This window comes from Impatiens glandulifera, chromosome 7 (genome assembly GCF_907164915.1).
Source record: "Impatiens glandulifera chromosome 7, dImpGla2.1, whole genome shotgun sequence".
Classification (NCBI taxonomy): domain Eukaryota; kingdom Viridiplantae; phylum Streptophyta; class Magnoliopsida; order Ericales; family Balsaminaceae; genus Impatiens; species Impatiens glandulifera.
The window spans coordinates 38,418,877-38,437,395 of NC_061868.1; the positions used below are offsets into that span (position 1 = coordinate 38,418,877).

General features: G+C 30.7%; 2 protein-coding genes across 2 annotated transcripts; both read right to left on the minus strand.

Moving 5' to 3' along the window:
• Nucleotides 1-23: 23 nt before the first annotated feature.
• Nucleotides 24-1,846, minus strand: LOC124910185 (protein ASPARTIC PROTEASE IN GUARD CELL 2-like). The gene has a single exon (XM_047450797.1). The coding sequence runs from the start codon at nt 1,704-1,706 to the stop codon at nt 216-218; it is 1,491 nt and encodes a 496-aa protein (XP_047306753.1). The 5' UTR covers nt 1,707-1,846; the 3' UTR covers nt 24-215.
• Nucleotides 1,847-13,291: 11,445 nt separating this feature from the next.
• On the minus strand, nt 13,292-18,117 carry LOC124945995 (reticulocalbin-2-like). Its single transcript, XM_047486540.1, has 6 exons — nt 17,380-18,117; nt 15,556-15,658; nt 15,364-15,429; nt 14,240-14,419; nt 13,998-14,094; nt 13,292-13,774 (listed from the first exon to the last, which is right to left on the minus strand). The coding sequence occupies exons 1-6, from the start codon at nt 17,939-17,941 to the stop codon at nt 13,634-13,636; spliced, it is 1,149 nt and encodes a 382-aa protein (XP_047342496.1). The 5' UTR covers nt 17,942-18,117; the 3' UTR covers nt 13,292-13,633.
• Between the last annotated feature and the right edge of the window lie 402 nt (nt 18,118-18,519).

Genomic DNA, 18,519 nt, shown 5'->3' on the forward strand with positions numbered 1-18,519 from the left:
TTAATCTCTTTATTTTAAATCACTACTTTAATGGTGAAAGTTTAGCATTAACAATAATGTCCACTAGTATTGCTTCATACATATTATACAAAGTGATTTGCTCCACTTCATTATATACAATCACAACTACACAACAAATCACACTTATTTAGCCGCTGCATGCTCTCATCATACCTTATTAATTAACTATTACTTTTTTGAAAATAAATAAATAATCAACAAACGTTTGGCCCGAATCCAACAAATCCATTCGCTCCATCAACCGATATCTGGATCCCCTCTTGTTGAATATTCCCGATAATCGATAATTCCGACGAAGACGGAGCGAACGCAAAGCAAAATGTGCCCCATCCATCCACCGGAATTAAGAAATTCCGGGCGGGTAGGGTCAAAATCGCTCCGCCCGTGAAGTAAAACGACACGGTTGGGACCCGAACCGTGACAAACTCTTTCAAATCGTAACACGTGTCGAATATCGACACCCCCGAGGATAACCGCGGCAGATTCTGCGTCTGAGACACGAACGCGTCCCTAAACGCCACATAAGCCCTTAACGGAAGCCTAGTAACAGCCGTACCCGTATCCATAACCACCCCACCAAGACCCGACTCCGTTAGTTTAAAGGAATCTTCCGGTATGGGTACCCTAACCGACCCGACCCCTAGACCCGACAACCCGATATAGTAAAAACTCGGGGCATGAGAGTTTCGGAGAAGCGGAACCCACGCAGCTCCAACCGGTAAAGATCCACGACCGAATTCCAACGACCCGGTGGATCCAGTATTGCCCCGACTAACCAGGCAATAACTAAACGCTCCCCCTGTTTGTCCACCCATTTGTCCGATGAACGACATCGATCCACCTCCTAGACCCAATAACCCGGAAGCACCCACGAACAATCCCCGGTTCGTATGACCGCACCCGATGGCCACGTTCTGAACCGTGACATCCCCGAAGGTGAGAGTTTCGATTGCTAGAGTCCCTTTTGTGTAGGACCCATCTCCGTACTGAACCTCGTACCTACACCGGCCAGAGTGGCAGCCGGTGTTTTGTAAGCGGTCGCAGACGGTTGAGGAGCAAGAAACTCCGGCGAAAGAGGCAGAGCTAGCCGGGTCGAAAACCGGGTCAGATTGTCGGTAACATAGACGGCAAGGCTGGCATTGAACCCAAACGATATCGCTACCGGAATCGATGACCATGTATTGATCTTTAGGCGGACTTCCGACTCCAATTCTAACGAAATATTCTCCACTCCCCTGTTCCATACCGGATACTACGTCGGCTCCGAGATCCTCCACCTCGTATTTCGCCGCCATTCGGTCGGAATGATTAAGGCGGCGGGTAAGGTATGCAACGGTGGTGGCATCTCTATGCATTCGAGCAGAGAAACGGTGACGATAATCATGGGAGGGTTGAAATTGGAGAAAGGGTGTAGTTTCTCTGTGAAGTAAATTGAGCTTAATTTTGTCCTGACCGGAGTTGGCGGCGGCGGTTGGGATTTTTGTCTCTTGTGAAGTTGTTTGTGACGGTTGTTGGATCCTTGTTGACGCGATTGTCTCTGTTACGTTGATGTGTTGGAAATGAGGGTGGCGTTTTGGGGCGACGGTGGCGGCTGTGGCGGCGGCGGCGGCGGGGGAGATTAAGAGGGGGAATAGGAAAAACACCATTAGGAATGGAAGCTGGAAGAAGGTGAGAGGTGACGTCATTCTTTTGGAGAGAGAAAGAGGGGGAAGTGCATGGAGTTTGTATTGGCTTTGGATTGTATTTATTTGCTTTTTGTTTTGGAGAGAGAGAAGTTGAATAGTTCATATATGGGGTAGGTATGTTTGTTAAGGTTTTTCTTTTTTTTCTTCTTGTGAAACTTGAGAAAAGATACATTACTTGAAAGAAAAAGAAAGTTCAAAGCTGAATTGAGGATAGAAATTGGAATATTTTGCTTATTCAACCCATTTTTGTGTTTGGTAATTTATATTTGTGCACGCAGTGAGAAGATGCAACAATTGTCTTTAGTCATAAAATATCAAATATTATGAGTTCGATTTTTACTAAAAATAAAGTGAAAATTAATGTCAATGAACAAGATGTGGATATCCCCAACCTCCCTGAAATCTCGGATTCGAGTCCGTCAGACGACAAGTTATGCGTCTAGTTAAATGATTATGTATGTTTGTGGGGCTACGTGTTTAATCCGCGGAAGTTAATCGCATTCCATAGGAGAATGTTAAGTATGTTTGCGGGCTATGTGTTTAATCGCGGGGATTAGTCGTACTCCATATAAGAGAACGACCTAGCGTTGTAAAAAAAATAAAAATTAAAATAAAACAAATAATATTTTTAGCCAATGGAGTATTAAGTTTTGATAAAAAAGAAAAGTATAAAGTAATTTGTTTCGATTTTGATTGATTATAAATATGTAAACTTTTTGAATAATAAAATATTTTATTATAATTGATATCATAACAAATTTTATTATATTACTTGGATTTATTATTTTATATTATTAATTTATGTTCCTTAAATTTGATTATTTAATAAAACAATTTTAACTATCTTTTCTTTTTTAAGTTGTTTTAGATTTAAAGGATGTGTAATTTCTCAGATCATTGCAACATATAATTTCTTTTTAGACCTTTAATTCCTTTTTGAATTTGTAAGATTTGGTTTATTAATTGTAATTCTTTATCACTTGAGTTAAGTAAGTTATGAGTGATTATATTTATCAATACAACTGTTAATGCAAAAATCATATAAATTGTCAAAAACTAATCAAATAAAAACATTATCCATGCAAGTTAATGATAAGAATATTCGTTTAGCTTACTAGAATAGTACATATAGCTACAAGATTTTGGGTTCGATTCTTTACATAGTTTCTAACAACTTAAGAATTGTGTTGCGGAAGAGCATGTGGACACATAAATCACATATATAAGGGTCGAAACTTGAATTTGATATAAAAAAAATATATATATTTCTAGAAAAAAATACATGAAAAGAGAAATTATTATAACTAATTACATAAAAATGGGAATGAAAAAATTTCAGAAAAGCTTTAAGTAAAAGATATTGATTAATGTTGCTTCTATCACCGGCTTCTTTTAATTTAATTATTTTTTGACCTTTTTGGAATTGCTTTTAGTATTGATTTGTCACTGTTAATTCTTTAATCTTAGTAGGTCATACATGTTTGTCTTTCTAGTGGGTTTTCATTTTTTTTTTTCACAAATGTAAATTGCTTTATGCATTGTTTCTTAGGATAATATACATATTTTCAATTAAAGATAACAACTTGATTTGATAATACAACTTGGATATGTCATTTCGACGAACCCATATCCTTTGACCGAGTTCAGGCTTTTTTCATTAGGGTGATGGTTGAAGTACTATTTTTGCATCTTAAAGGAACCAAGACGTACTATTTTTGCATCTTGAAGGAACCAAGACGAGTCTCGGACTCAAACTCTTTTTTCTTAATTAAATAGAGAAAATAGAGAATTGGATATACAATATGAGTAAATTCATAGTTTGATACTAAAATATAGTTTTACACAATAGTTTCATTGTTGTGTATTATTTAAGAATAGACTTACTTTATATTGATTTTCATAAAGAAATGACTAGCAAAAATTAAAAATTACTTTGTATAACAAAACTTAAATGCAAAGGAAAGAAAACATTGAGCATCATCGCCACAAAAACTGCTCGAGGGGAAGAGATGAGCTGAAGTCGCCAATCGACCCTAAGTATATAGAAAATCGCTCACAAGGAAATCATTTTTAAAATAGACCAAAATCCTATAATTTTATTGGTCATACATACTATATCTATTTAGTTTTTGTGTTTAAACCAATGATTTCATTGTTGGGATGTTTGAAAAAAAAAATCTTGTACTGAGTTTAGATGGGAAAGTTTAAGAAAAAATATTATTTAAATTTATCTAATATATAGATTTACTCATTTGAATATATAATACTGATGGGTTACTTGAGAAAAACATAATTTCAAATATAGATATTTATAGTTTGTCATCATGATTGAATTGGGCTAAACATAAGTTCAATATCTCTAGTTCAATTCTACTAATAACAGTCTAAAGTCATGAGGTCATGATGGTGAGTTTTCAACATAAAATAATCCTCAATTACAAAAGAATAATAATAATAATAATTAAGTTTGATACTTTGATGGTACCATATATAGTTTTGTTTTAAGAAAGCTTGTTTAATTAATTCAATAATAGAACGCATTATTTAAAGATATGTTTGTTTAGAAATGATAATATAATAATATTATTAGAGGCATGTATAAGTGGATTTGGTGTTTGTAAAACTTTTATTTATGCATATTAGTTTTACTTTATTAGTATGAAAACTCATTAATAACTCATGAGTGTTAGAATTCAAGATCATAATATCATGAATTTGAGTTTTCATATTCAGATTATGTAAAAGTGTACATTTTTTAAATCATACAAAGTTTTGAATTTTTTTTTTATCTAATTAATATATTTTGTAAATGTTAAATAACCAACAACAACAACAAAAAAAAAAGATTCTTAATGTTATTTGTGTTTGTCACAACAACTTAGATACTAGAAGTAGATATTTCATTTGTCCCTCGATCTATTAGTATGTTGTCTAACATAAGATAACAAGTGTTCTTATGCATGAACTATTTTGGATCAGAATCTAATACAAACAACTATACCCTTAGATGGGGCAAATTTGCTGACGTCCAGGCATGTCTCATAACTGTTCTTTCTTCAAAATACTTTAAAATTCTTCTCTCTGGATGGAAAGTTATTCTCTATAGGATTTTAAAGTATTTTTGAAGAAATGGACAACCATTGGGATATGCACTGGGACAACAGATCCGACTCCACCATACATACCAACTAAGATCTTATCAAACTTTGGATCACAAATTCATATTTCAAACCGCGTCTCTTAATGGGCCCAATGTTTACGTACTATGCATATAGTCTAAATGATTTGTGTCGCCATAAAGAATTAATGCCTAACTTAGTTTTTTTAGCTAAACAAAAATTGCACATACTAGTCTTTCAATTTATTAAAATTCAATTTTTTTTATACATTTGGTCAATAACTTACAAAACGAAGGTACTTCAAAACAAAAATATCATTTAATCTCGACAATACATCTTATCGAAAAAAATAATAATATTAATTTCATATAAAACTTTTAATCTTGGAGTTGATCAAGTAGCTAGGTCTAACTTAGTTTTTTATTTTAAGATTGTTTTTGTACAAATAACTAATGATTGTTTTTGTACAAATAACTAATGAATTAATTAAGTTTATAGACTTATTTTGGGTAAGGGCTGCATGCATTTGATTAAAATGCATGCTTAAGCACTTTCTCTATCTCTTTAATCACTGATTAGTGCAATGATTACTCCAATAATTGATTTGGGATTAATCCAAAAAGGGGTTTTACCTTCAAAAAGCTGAGTTTCTTTCATTATTATTATTATTATTATTATGGATCCACCACCACTAGCATTATCTGATTAGTTTAAAATATGAAATGAGGAAAAAAATATTTAAGTTATTAATCAATTTTAAATAACAATAACTTTGCCTCTTAATCAGTGAAGGGGGTAGTTCCAAAGGCTACATGAAATCTTATAGAGTAGGTTTATATATAATATTTGTCACATAAATTTGGCTGCTTACCTCACCTTCACTTTTCTGTAAAATTGAAGTTTCAAATAAGTACCTCAAGTATTGTTTTTTTTTTTAAATTAAGATCTAAAGTTTAATAACATGCATTCAACAAATATCTAAACTAATCACTTGGTAGTTGGTACATCATATTTTATGGCATGCCAATTTATGTGACAAATAATATCCAAATTTATGGTACATCACTTGGTAATTGGTACATTCTTAGTTCCAAGTGATGTTATACACCAAAAAATGAATGAAAGCAATAAAAATAAAAGCAAGGAGTTATATATTAATATTATTTAAACCATGCAATCATCAGTTTATACTGAATTATGATGTTTTTAGTGAGAAATCATTGTTTATAACTTTTGGTATAGGTTGTTTCTAAAATGAGTCGAACATAAGAAGACCGATGGATCAATCAATGAATCAAACTAACTAATGTGAAAAGAGATAAATCATCATAAGTAGTTTGATTTATTGCATAGTCCGAATTTGAAAGATGTCAACCACAAAAGGACACAAAATCATGATGAAATCAAAGCCTTAATCGGCGCAAGATCATGATTTTTGGTAATGTTTATTAGGCTCTTTTTCATGCTTCTATTGTGAATTGAAAGGGTGGAAAATATAATATATTTTTTTGTAAATTTATAACAAATGTGTTTCCTATAACATCTATTTGTCAAATTGTGACACGTACAATATATAAATATATGTTATATTTGATGAAACCCAATCAGATGGGGAAAAGACATAAATTAATAAGGTATGTTTCCACTAAATTCACTACCTTTACATCAAGTCATGACAAAATCATTTCATTATTTGCATATAATAAATTAGGAATATCTAAGTGAGATAAGACGAAATAAAAAAGTTAAGATACAATAATAATAATAATATACAATTATTATTTATAATGAAAAATATGAGGAGATCAACCAAAATCTAATCAAGAAAAGAACAGATGGAAGGCTCATGTCACAAAGTGACCCCAATTCTAAGAGTTTGTTTGATCTTAGGTTATTTAGTATTTTTATTGATTTATTTAGAAAAAAAATAATTTGAATTTGAATTGGTTAAATTATTATAATATTTTATAAAACATAATAAAACACATGCAAAGAAATATATATGTTTTTTGTAAGTAAGGACTCGATTTAAAGTTTAGTTTGTTTCGGATTTATTTGAATAAATTTTAGATTATTAAAAAAAATTAGTATTGATTTTTTAAGGAAGTGAGTTTTTTTGGGTTAAAAATTACTAAAAAATGATTATCAATATAAATATATATAATTTAAAAATAGAGAATATATTAATTAATAAATTAAATAATTTGATTGATGAAAAAATTAATAAAATTATGTTTAATTATGTATGATTTTTTTTTTTTAACTCAACAAACAATACATAAAAGAAATTAGAATGAGTTAATAAGGCATGCATGAGATAATCAATAAAATATTTATGAGTGCCTAATAATTGAGCCATTATTACCACCAAAAAGTTAACCTATATTTTAATAATAGCAATATGATGTTCTTAATTATTAATATATTATCTCTATGATTAACTCTCCTTCTCATACCCACGTAAGTTTGTTGAGGTATAAACAATTTATTTATATATTTTCTCTTATTTTTTTTTTTGTATCATTTGGTAACATCGAGAAGTTTATTTACAATTTGTAATGAAATAAAAAAATATAGGTATGAGAAGGAGATAACATGACTTGGGAATCGTCTATGTAAAATTGATCATTCCTGCAAATTCAGATGAGAAATTAGATGATGAATAAACTCAAACTTTAATTTCGCTTCACTACACCTATCATTTCAACTCTAGCTTGAACCAATAGCTGCGTCAACCACTTCCTTTTGTGTCGTCACTTCTGTGTGAGTTCGATCGCTAGTCGACTTAGTCTGAATCTCGTAATTTATGTTTGTACAAAGATTGAACATTCTTTCGTGTTGTCGCTCCTTTCAAAATGTTCTACGAAAAGTAAATTACAATATAATTTTGAATCATGATCAATAAAATAATTGTATATATCAAATGAAAATAACAATTAAACTATAATTTACATAATGATACAAAAAATAATTGAATCATTATAACAAAACGCAATTTTTTTTTAATTAGAACACTGGCAAGTTTCCAACTAGTTGGTTTTCAAATACTCTCAATATAAAATACTCTGAATAAGTTGTGTTTCTAATTCTAAATATGAACTCAATCTTTATCGAAGGTGAGACTAATTAATGACACTAATTACTTAAATATTTTATTGTAAATCATAAACTCAATTATCATTATAATCAAAATTGATAGATGTATCGATCATTATGTATCATCCGGTTTTATGTATCATTATAATTACTTCCTTGCATAGCCAGTGAAGTAGCTTTGCTTTATTGATGTTAGATTGATGGAAAAACTGGAATGAAGAAGAAGGCACTCAGAAAATAAAATAAAATAAAATAAAATAAAATAAAATGGGTACTCAGATCCGTTGCCAAAATGACCTTATTTGAAATTCACTTTTTCAAAGTAAGTTACTTGTTCATTTATTCATAAACTAAGATAGTTTAAGGTTAAAAGTTAGTTTTTTTTTCAATTTCTTAGAGCTAATTATTAAATATATCATAAATTTAATAATTTATATTATATATATTTAAATTATAATTTTTATAAATTTGATTATTTATATCTTAATATAAAATGAATGTGTATAGAATGACTCTCTTGAACAAAATTTGGATGATTTTTTTATTTTATTTTAATAGTATGTCAAAATTTGACTAATAGACACTTTATTTGAATATTCCCAATTTATGGTTTTTCTCGAACTTGTTTTATTTGACGAAAACATTTAAAAGATAAATAGATAAAACCGGAAGATGCACATGTTTACAATATTTCCGACTTGATGCTTGTTTGGCGTTTGTTGGAGGACTCAAATTGCAATGACTATCCATTTGGTTCTTACCCAATTCTCACCATTTTAAAACAATGCTTCAAAGAAAGCGCTGATGTGATTCAAAACATGTCATACCTTAATAGTCGTACCTAGCCGATTACTATATTAAATATGTCGTAACTTATAACGTCCAACTCCTTTTAAAGCTTAGTTTGTCCACTTGAGCAAAAAAAACTTGAATATTTTGTGTTTGACCTGGCCAAGACTTAATTTATCCACTTAAGCTAAGAAATTAAAAATATTTAATGTTTGACCAGATTAAGGCTTAACTTCACTTAAGTTAAGATATTAAAAATACTTTTGTGTTTGACCCGGTCATGGCTTAAATTGTTTAACTTGAGTTAAGAAACTAATATCTTTCGTCTTAACTTATCCACTTAAGCTAAAAACCTGAACACTTTTGTTTTTGACGCAATTTAGACTTAGTTCTTAAGCTAAGAACTTCTTTGTTTGAATTTGTTTGTCAATTAATGTTAAAATCTTTTACATTTAACTTAGTTTGTCCACTTAAACTATTTTTTTTTTTAATATTTTTGCTTTTGACCCAACCTAGGTATAAGTTGTCTACTTAATTTTTATTTTAATAAGATTGTTTTCGTCTTTTGTCACTTGTTTAGTTAACCATATTTGAGAAACGGAATTTAAAGATTCCTAACTGTCTGTATTTAGCGTCTTTTTTCTTTCACGGTTTAGTGACATTAGATCAAAACATCTTTAGGATTTGGTTTCGTACATCGTTTTTTGACTATTTTAGAAGGAGACCAATCGTAGGTGCGTTTTTTCAATATAGAGTTTATCATTTATGAATTTAAATTCTAATACGAATGACTGCGTGACTGCGTCGAATTATCTCGAGAGATCAATGTTTGAAAATAGGTTAAATTTGCTTCTCTTTTGGAAGTTACGTGTTTCAAACTTTAGGCCTCGAAATATTTTTCTTTGTTTGCATTCTAAGATATTATATCTTATAAAATTGATACATTTTTAATTTAACTCATCTAATTTGATAAATTTAAAATAATGTTTTATTTAAAAGACTCCGACAATAAAATAATTATTTTAGATAAATGTTATATTTAAAAATCTAAAATATTTAAACACAAATTAAATAAATATTTAAGATAAATGTTGTATTCATTAAGTCTAAAATAATTAAAATAAATATCAAAAACAAAATTTTAAACCACAAATAAATAATAATTTTGAGGAAATGTTACATTCTTAATCTCAAAATAAATATTTTAGATAAATTATTTATGATTTTTATGATTTGAAACTAAATTTTCTTTTATGAGATATGTATGTAGTCTTCACTAGCTCAGTCCCAAAAAAAAAACTATACAAAATTTAATAATCAATTACAAATTTAATTTAAAAAGTAAGGAATTAAAACAAACAAAAATCTATTTGGGACATAAAGATTTTTTTGAAATCCCAAACTTGCAATTCTTTTGAAATAGGTTGATTTGATCCTTTAAATGATTTCAAATGTAAAAATTCAAAACACATAAGTTGTTCAAGATTAAAATTTCTAGAGCTACTCTTATTAGCAGATACATTTTTTCAGCTCATTTCAGAAAACATCAAATTACAACCAAGTTTTAGAGACTAGAAACTTGTCATGTAACATTTCATGTTTCAATTAATTTTAAGTTCAAATTAACTAGGTTTTGTGTAAGCAAGTACACACCATCATTGTCAACATATTGAACTTCCTTTGTAATAATAGTTGAACTCATCTTATAAAGAAAAAAAACAGTTTTTAACTCATCTAAAGATGAGTATGAACATATTATGAAAATTTGGAATTCTTGTTTCTAACAAAACCAACTCTTAATCTGTTTAACTTAGCTTGAATCAAGTTTATGCAACCTAGGCAAGATAATAGAACATTAGTTTGGCAAATTTTCAAATCATTTGAATCATGACCAAATCACAGTTTCACAAAACTATTTTCACAGAAACTTTTGAAATCCAGTTTAGAATCATCTTGTTACTACCTTCTACCAAAACAAGGCCAAATCAACATATTGATAAGAAGGAATCACATTATAATCATTGAAAAACTTTAAACATACCTTAAATAGTTGGAGAAGACGGAATAGAACAGCTGAAGTTGATGATGGACAACATTCTTTCTTTCTTCTCCGTAAGTTGGAATAACAAACCAGAAATGTATTTCAGATCTGAATGATGGGGGTTAAAGTATGGCGCCTAATCACTAATTGTAAATGAGATTCTCTTTGATTCAATGCGAGCTATTCTAGGGTTCTTGAGAGACATTCAAATTCAATCGATTAATTCGTATAAATTCACAAAAAAATGTAGAGAAAAGAGAGGTTATGTTTAATGTTCGGCTTAAACAGAGGCGAACAAAGAAATTAAGATTCAATGTCCAGCGTATACTCTGATAATGCCAATGATTTAGCACCGGGTTACCTTAGCTCGTTGATTCCTCGCTGATATATCTCAAAACAGCGAAGGGCTATTTGGTGCAAATAGATCTGATGATACTTACTGAAATTACACACACAAACACACATTAGATTCAGATAATCGAGGAGAAATAAGGAAGAAAGATTATATAGCCTAATGAGATAGAAAAATGTGAAACTTGATTAGGGTTACAAGAATTATGTATGTTAGAACGAATGAAGAAGAAGAAGAATATATAGGCTATTGTTGGGCTGGACTGGGCTGGACTGTGAGGGTTAACTGGGCTCGAAATTAAATTATTATTTTTTAATAAAATTCTTATATATATAAAATATATATATATATATTATATATTAAGACATTCTTTTAAATAAATAAAATTAAAATTAAGTAATCAATATTGAAATAAAATACAATCATCTATATAAATTATAATACTTCTATTAGCTAATTTATCAATCATTTTCAATTTTATATTTATAGTATTTTCATAATAAAATAATTATGAAAAAAAAAGTAATATAAAGAAGAAAACCTGTCACCATATCAATAAGAAAAATAAAATAAAATAAATTAAATTAACGCGTGAAAGAGAGAAAATCAATTAAGTAACGTAACGTCGTTCTCTTCCAAATTCTCCCTAATCATTTCTCGAAAAAAATAGTAACAAGATCTCTCACTGGATTTTAAAGTTTTTTTTTTTTGACTGTCCTTAGTAGGTTGGTTTATCTACCCATAAGTATGTTGGGCTTAACAGGTAGAACTGAAGTATATAATCTCAATTACTTTTTCTTATCTATATATTGTGTAAATGAGTTGTTTTTTTTAACTTATTAATATTTTAATAGAAAGAAAACAAATAAAAATACAATTTTTTACATTAAGGAAAATGAATGAAATAGGACAGGAGAAAAAGAGGGACATGCGTTTGAATCCAAATGGGCAAGAAATTTGATGGATTTTGAATTAAAAATGTCTTTATTTCATCATCATATCCAAATACAAAATGCAGATATATGGTGTTTGAGATCCTTTTGTTTTTGTGAGTGCTTGTTGCTTAGGAAATAAAAAAAATTAGTGCAAATGGAATATTTTGAAATGTTATCAAATAAGAGGTTATAAGAAGATAAAAAAAAAAAACAATAATTACAAGAGTTATTTTCGATTATTTGATCCAAATAAAATATATAAGTATTTAAATAGAGATATAAGAAATCACGTGTAACAAAGTAAATTATTCTAAAAAAGGTCTTGACATAGTCTAGACTGGAAACATGATTAAAGATGATTTATTTATGTGAGTTATTTACACTCATTTGAGATGACTGTTCTTGATATTTTTTAGTTATAACTTCAATAAATATAAACAATATTTGGCATAATATGAACTTTAATGATTTTATGAATTGTACTTCGGAATAACAATTAAGACCGCTCCGACGAAATTTGAATTGACAACTTAATCGATCCGTACCAATGTGGCGATTTTCTCCACTTTGACGGGTGGATGAGGAAAACCGAAAGATCAGAAAGACGTTCACCGAAGATCAGGGTGGAGATAATTCTTTGTCCATTAGCATTCCTACCCCAAAAGCCCGAATACATACCATTACAATAATGTCATTATATATTTATATATATTTTATACAAATAAGTATTATAATATTTAAGATGAAAATTTACACCATCTATACTAATCAAATCTTAATCTACACACCTCTCTATCTACCGATCAAACTCATTTTTAATTAAAAAAGTTTAGATAAGTATTTATTTTTTCTTCTCCATAATATTCTTTTACAGGTTCATCAACTGAAATTCAAGAAAATATTAAAAAAATATTTATTTATATCATTTAAAAAAGTAATTTGAATATTAAATTATTCAAATTATTATGGTTCTTCATGGAAATTCTCTTAACCCCATACAATTCGAATTTGAACTGAGCAGGAATGGTAAGTTTATTCCTGATCTCATTACCATTATGAGTATTTTATGTAATATGGACTTTAAAAAATCATATGTATGATGAGTATATATGTTGACATTGATATGTCATATTATAAGAAAATGTATATGAGATATAATTATAAAGTTGATTACACATTGATGTAACTAATCTAAAATTTTATAAATATAAATTCACTATAATTTATATACAACCTCCACTAAACAACTTGAATGGAGAACTTGTTTGTTTGAATTAAATAGCAAAAACATTCAAAACAAAATTAGAATGGTGAATGAAAAGTTGTGTTACAAATAAATCTCTATAACTCTTCTAACTCACTATCCATGGTTAAATCTAATGTTTTCTGATATGTGTTGCTATCCCTAACAATCTAGGGCTCTAATCGTGTTTGTGTTGACGATATTTTTGTTAGAAAAATTAAAAATTATTATTATTTATTAAATATTTTTGTTGTTACGTTTAAACGACTCTGATTTATATTATACTGAAATACTTTTAGCGCTTACCAACATATTTTCGTAACTTCTTTTATCTGGACTCCGGCCTAAAGGACTAACGGAATTCATCGTGATACTCATCGTCGTGGTAATCCTCTTGACCACCATCGTCTTCGCTGAAGATAGCACTATAGAACACATATGGGTTTTCTATCATCTCAGTTAGAGTTAACTTCCCATCTTTATCTGAATCAGCCTACACAACAAATTTGATGAATTAGAAATGTCTTTATTTAATCACAAATTTTGCTGTTCTAAATGGCCTAGCACAAACAATACAAAAACAACATAAAGTATTCTAGCACCATAATAGTTAGAATTGAACAATTGGTTAGTGGCCTCTTTAGATTGTGAAAGTTGGGCAAGCTATAAATGCAATAACAAAATGTTCTAAGTTCTCTACTTCACCAAAATAGTACCTGTGATATAATGTAAGCAGCCTGCTGCTTTGAATAGTGACGCTCTGTAGGATGAAGTTTCCGAATGACGGGTAGCAGTTCCTTATCAGACAAGTATCTACATCGATTTTTCATTAGTTTAGTCAATAAATCCTTGAATAATAGTATGTGAAATTGACGAAAAAGACCCACAAAAGAATTAAGATCACCCATAAGTTCCAATATTTCATAAAATTACATATGGGTTGATCTAATAAATGTACCCATCAGTATCATTGTCAAGCTGTATAAACAGCTTCAAAGCAAGGGCTTCCCTGGCATTATCACCAGTTTCTCCTGAAGAAGCATGTTCCTCCTCATCATAGTTTCTCAACATATCAAATAACCCATTGAAAAATTCGTTAAAACTCGCCACCCCATCTTTGTCAGTAGTATCTCTTTCCCTAAACATCAAAAAAGCAAACCAATCAGACAGGCAATATGCGGAACATGATTTGTTTGTCATGTCAAGTTTAGGAAGTAATAATTTGAAAGTTGAAACAGACGTGTGAACAACTTCATCAACTACAATAGATGCAAATATCTGCTTCTATAACTGTTATTTTCTAGACACAAGCTCCAAGTAGTAGTGGGCTAGCTAGATGGAAGAACTGCCACTCTTTCACCCAAGACTATAATAGAATAGATTGCAATCCTAACATATACATCCCCATTTTGGAAACACTTTTTCTGTTAGATATCTAATGTAGATGTGGATGCAAATGAGAGTACAACAAATAAATTTATGAATTTGCAGCAGACTAAGCCTAGTTTCCAAACATAATCTTACATTTTTGGATTCAGTTTGTTGTATCAAGGTGTTTCCAAATAGGGCCGCTATTTCTAAAAGTTTATGTATTTGGTAACGTTTTCACATAAAGAAATATAAAACAAAAGTGTTTCCAAATGGATGGAGCTATCGAATCAAAGTGTCAATCAGATGCAATTTTTCTACTTGAAAAGGTGTTAATCACATGAGAGGTCTTCTACTTTAGGACGTCAATAAGAATAGTTGGTTCTACACACATTATGCATTGTTTGGGGGAGAATCAATTCTCCCATAATCAACTTCTATAAAATGATGTTATTTTGAGCACCAATATAGATATTATGAAACTAATAAATATTTTATTTTCAATCAAAATCTCACTTATTATAATCAAAATTCACTTATTCCCAAAACAACAACCTCTAGACTTCACAATAACAGCATAGTTATCATGGTAACAATTTTATTATGCATATGTTCAATAATAACACATCACAGATTCACACTTAAGAGGATCAAGATAACAAAGGGTTCATGAGAACCTCATGATACAAAGCTAACGTGTAGCAACAGCTTTACCTTATCTCTTCCTTGCATAGCCAGTGGAGTAGCCTTGCGTTATTGCTATCAGCTGGATGAAGAAAGCTGGAACGAGGAAGAAGACAATAAGAACTAATACTCACCTTAAATGAGACAAATAGAAGAAATAACTGAATCATAATACAAATAGGAATAGAAGACAAAAACATCTTATAAAGATCAGTAGCTTACTCGTTAAACTCAGTTACATTCAGGAGTCCATCTCCATCAGCATCTGCTGCATTGAAATGTTCCTCTTTCCACCAACCCATTTCGTACCCAAAAGAAGCATTGTCTGAAAGAGAAAAACATATTAGTTAGCATATAAAAATATGTATGATTGATCATCAATCAACTTTTCATATCTTAGCTGAACTCAGAACAAAAACAATTGATGCAATCAACTGTAATGAGTTGGGAAAGATTGATGGTGTCGGATATAGTTATAACTTCAAATGGAAGCAAAAATTAATAAAGTGATACTTCAAGTGACCAGGCAAACAGCTTAAGCAATGGATGATAATGACTAGATGCAACTGGAAGTGATCTCTTAGCCAATGCATTTTTTTTAGTCTAAATTATTTAAAATAAAGAAGACCTGAAAACAGGACACAAAGGTTTACATTTCATAAATGCTCCAAGCTTATGAAATATAACAGACTGCCATCACGGAAGATTTTAACTTTTCCAAATAAGGATCACTTATCTCGCTGAGACAACAAACAAAACAAATTACTCAAAAGCTAAAAGCAAAAAATTAGAGCAACATCGATATAAAGGTAGCAAAAGTAAAAACTAGTTCATCCTAAGCTCTTCAAGAAGGTTGATGATATCCCCAACATGACTTGGAACCGAGAGAACCTTGGCTATTGTGGCGATTATCGACCTCTTAACAATTCTATTTGGTCAGGCTTTTCCATAAATAAATCCTCTGATTTCTTACCAGATAAATTGTCCACCAAATGAAGATAGGAATAGAGAGCCAATGCTTTCCAACTTTTGCACTCCAATCCAATCCCCAGTAACTCCAGGCCTCCCAAAAACTTGAAATGGAGATAGGCATCGTCCAATTGAGATTATGAATATTCCACAACAGGTCCCAGATCTCCCTTACGAACGAATAATGTATCAATCGAATATTCCAACTAATTCCACTACCGAAGGCATTTAGTCTTGTGTCAACACTTGGAGAAGAATTCAAACTATACTAGTCATGTCCTTCCAAACATTTTTAACTTTTCATCTTTTCATATGTAATTAAAGGGGTATTTAATTGAATAGTTACCTCCTATTTAAGTATAAAATCTTAAACTGCATACCAAGTCTTAGGTTCCAGTTATACTGTTTATTTCACAGAGAATGTAGATGATTAAGAAGAAGTTGAAAACATACATTAATGTCAATCACAGACTACATAAATGTGATGGACATCTAGGCACACATAAAAAGAGACAGGAGCAGACAGAATAAATGGAAGGCAGGCAACAAAGTTAAAGCCATTGCAACTGACAAAGACAGTTTAGTGGGTATCTAATTAGATATCAATAACCAAGCTGAGCAAACAAAGACAAACTGCAAATTCCATAATCAAATAGATCTATATCTAATATGGTAACTAGCAGTAGTTAAGAAACTATTTACTACTAAGCTGATAGTTTAAGAATTGCACTATTAACACCATGCCTTGCAATTAACCAAGTGGCATCAGCAGCTCCAGATGATAACGGAGCTGAAGGCCTCAAGAAAATGTCATTAAGTCCTATGGTCACTGCATGCAAATGCATTCAGCTGTTCATCAAAGTTTAGAAAATAATTTGGAGCAGAAATCTTAATAGCATCTGTTGAGGCAAAGCCACAATTTGAGATTCTCAAACCCCCAGTTTGAACCCTTGGAATTTCATGAAAGTTGTAAAAGAAATGTTATTCACAACCAGCATCCACAGTCTTTGCTTGACAGGTAAAAGCCGATTTTCCCATTTGGGTATTTAATCATAGCAACACAGAAGAACAGTTCACCTGAATTGCGAACCCAACTTGGAGGATCATACTCAGCGAAGGAGATAAAACCATCCTTATTCTTGTCATGAAGATCCATCTCTCTCTGAGTTCGATGCAGCACTTCCATCTCCGTATTCTTCAAAATCCACTCCGTCAGCTCATGCTCGGTAGCATATCCATCTGGAGGATCAACATCCAGCCTAGGGAACAACAAAACCAACCTTTCTGTCACATTGAACTTCCCTTCATCATTCAAATAATCCTCCGCGTTCATAAAATCCTCCCATTCTGGTTGAGAATCATCACCAGTAGCTTGGTGCGCGAATTCAGGGTGGGAATGTTCGATATACATCTTCTCCCATTCCTTATCTTCTCTTCTCATCTCAATGTCGACAACAAGGGGGTCGAACGGAACATGAACATGACGGCGCCTGTCTCCTATACCGGCAACGAAGGAGAAGTTGGAACGGAGCTTGAGCCGGCGGTGACGGCCTTGCGAAGATTTATTCGGAGAGTGAGAAATAAGAACCAGGAGGAGAATTGCTACGGCGATGTAAATGATGACAGATACTCTTCCCATATCTCATCAGGGAAAGAGAAACGGATCTACAAAAGCGATTAAGAAAATGTCTACAATGGTGCGAACATTGAATCACAAAGATTAGAGCTTTCGTGTAGAAGAAGATCTGTGGGAAACAGATAAGAATGATACTTATCCGATTATCTTCATTAACAAAAGAAAGCTAAGAATATCATACCATGCCATGAAAGAGGGAGAATGAAGCTGATCCTATAGTCTAATATTCAATATTTTATACCTAACCAACAACACTATAGTTTTAAATAATTTTTTAATGTGTGACATTTGCATTATTAATAGAAAATTCTAACCAACTTAACTAATAATTTTTTATATCTAGAATTTAATACAAAATTACTTACCAAGAAAAATAGAGAGTGAAGAATCAAATAATAAATAGGAATTATATATATAAATGATTGATTGCTTATGATATTTCAAAATTATAAAGCACAAAATTTATAGGTGTGAAATTTAATAATTTGGTAGGTTTAAAATTAAAAATAAACCAGCGACATTCACGGAATTATCAAAAAAAAAAAAAAAAAATTAAAAAAAAAATGACACCATATCAAAAT

What these genes read in the sequence shown, in the direction of transcription:
- LOC124910185 (XM_047450797.1), bottom strand. Translation starts at nt 1,706, where the DNA reads ATGACGTCACCTCTCACCTTCTTCCAGCTTCCATTCCTAATGGTGTTT.
- LOC124945995 (XM_047486540.1), bottom strand. Translation starts at nt 17,941, where the DNA reads ATGGGAAGAGTATCTGTCATCATTTACATCGCCGTAGCAATTCTCCTC. An exon ending in AAGTTGGGTTCGCAATTCAG is followed by an intron (nt 15,659 to 17,379) that starts GTGAACTGTTCT and finishes TTTCTCTTTCAG; the next exon opens with ACAATGCTTCTTTTGGGTAC. An exon ending in AATGTAACTGAGTTTAACGA is followed by an intron (nt 15,430 to 15,555) that starts GTAAGCTACTGA and finishes TCCTCGTTCCAG; the next exon opens with CTTTCTTCATCCAGCTGATA.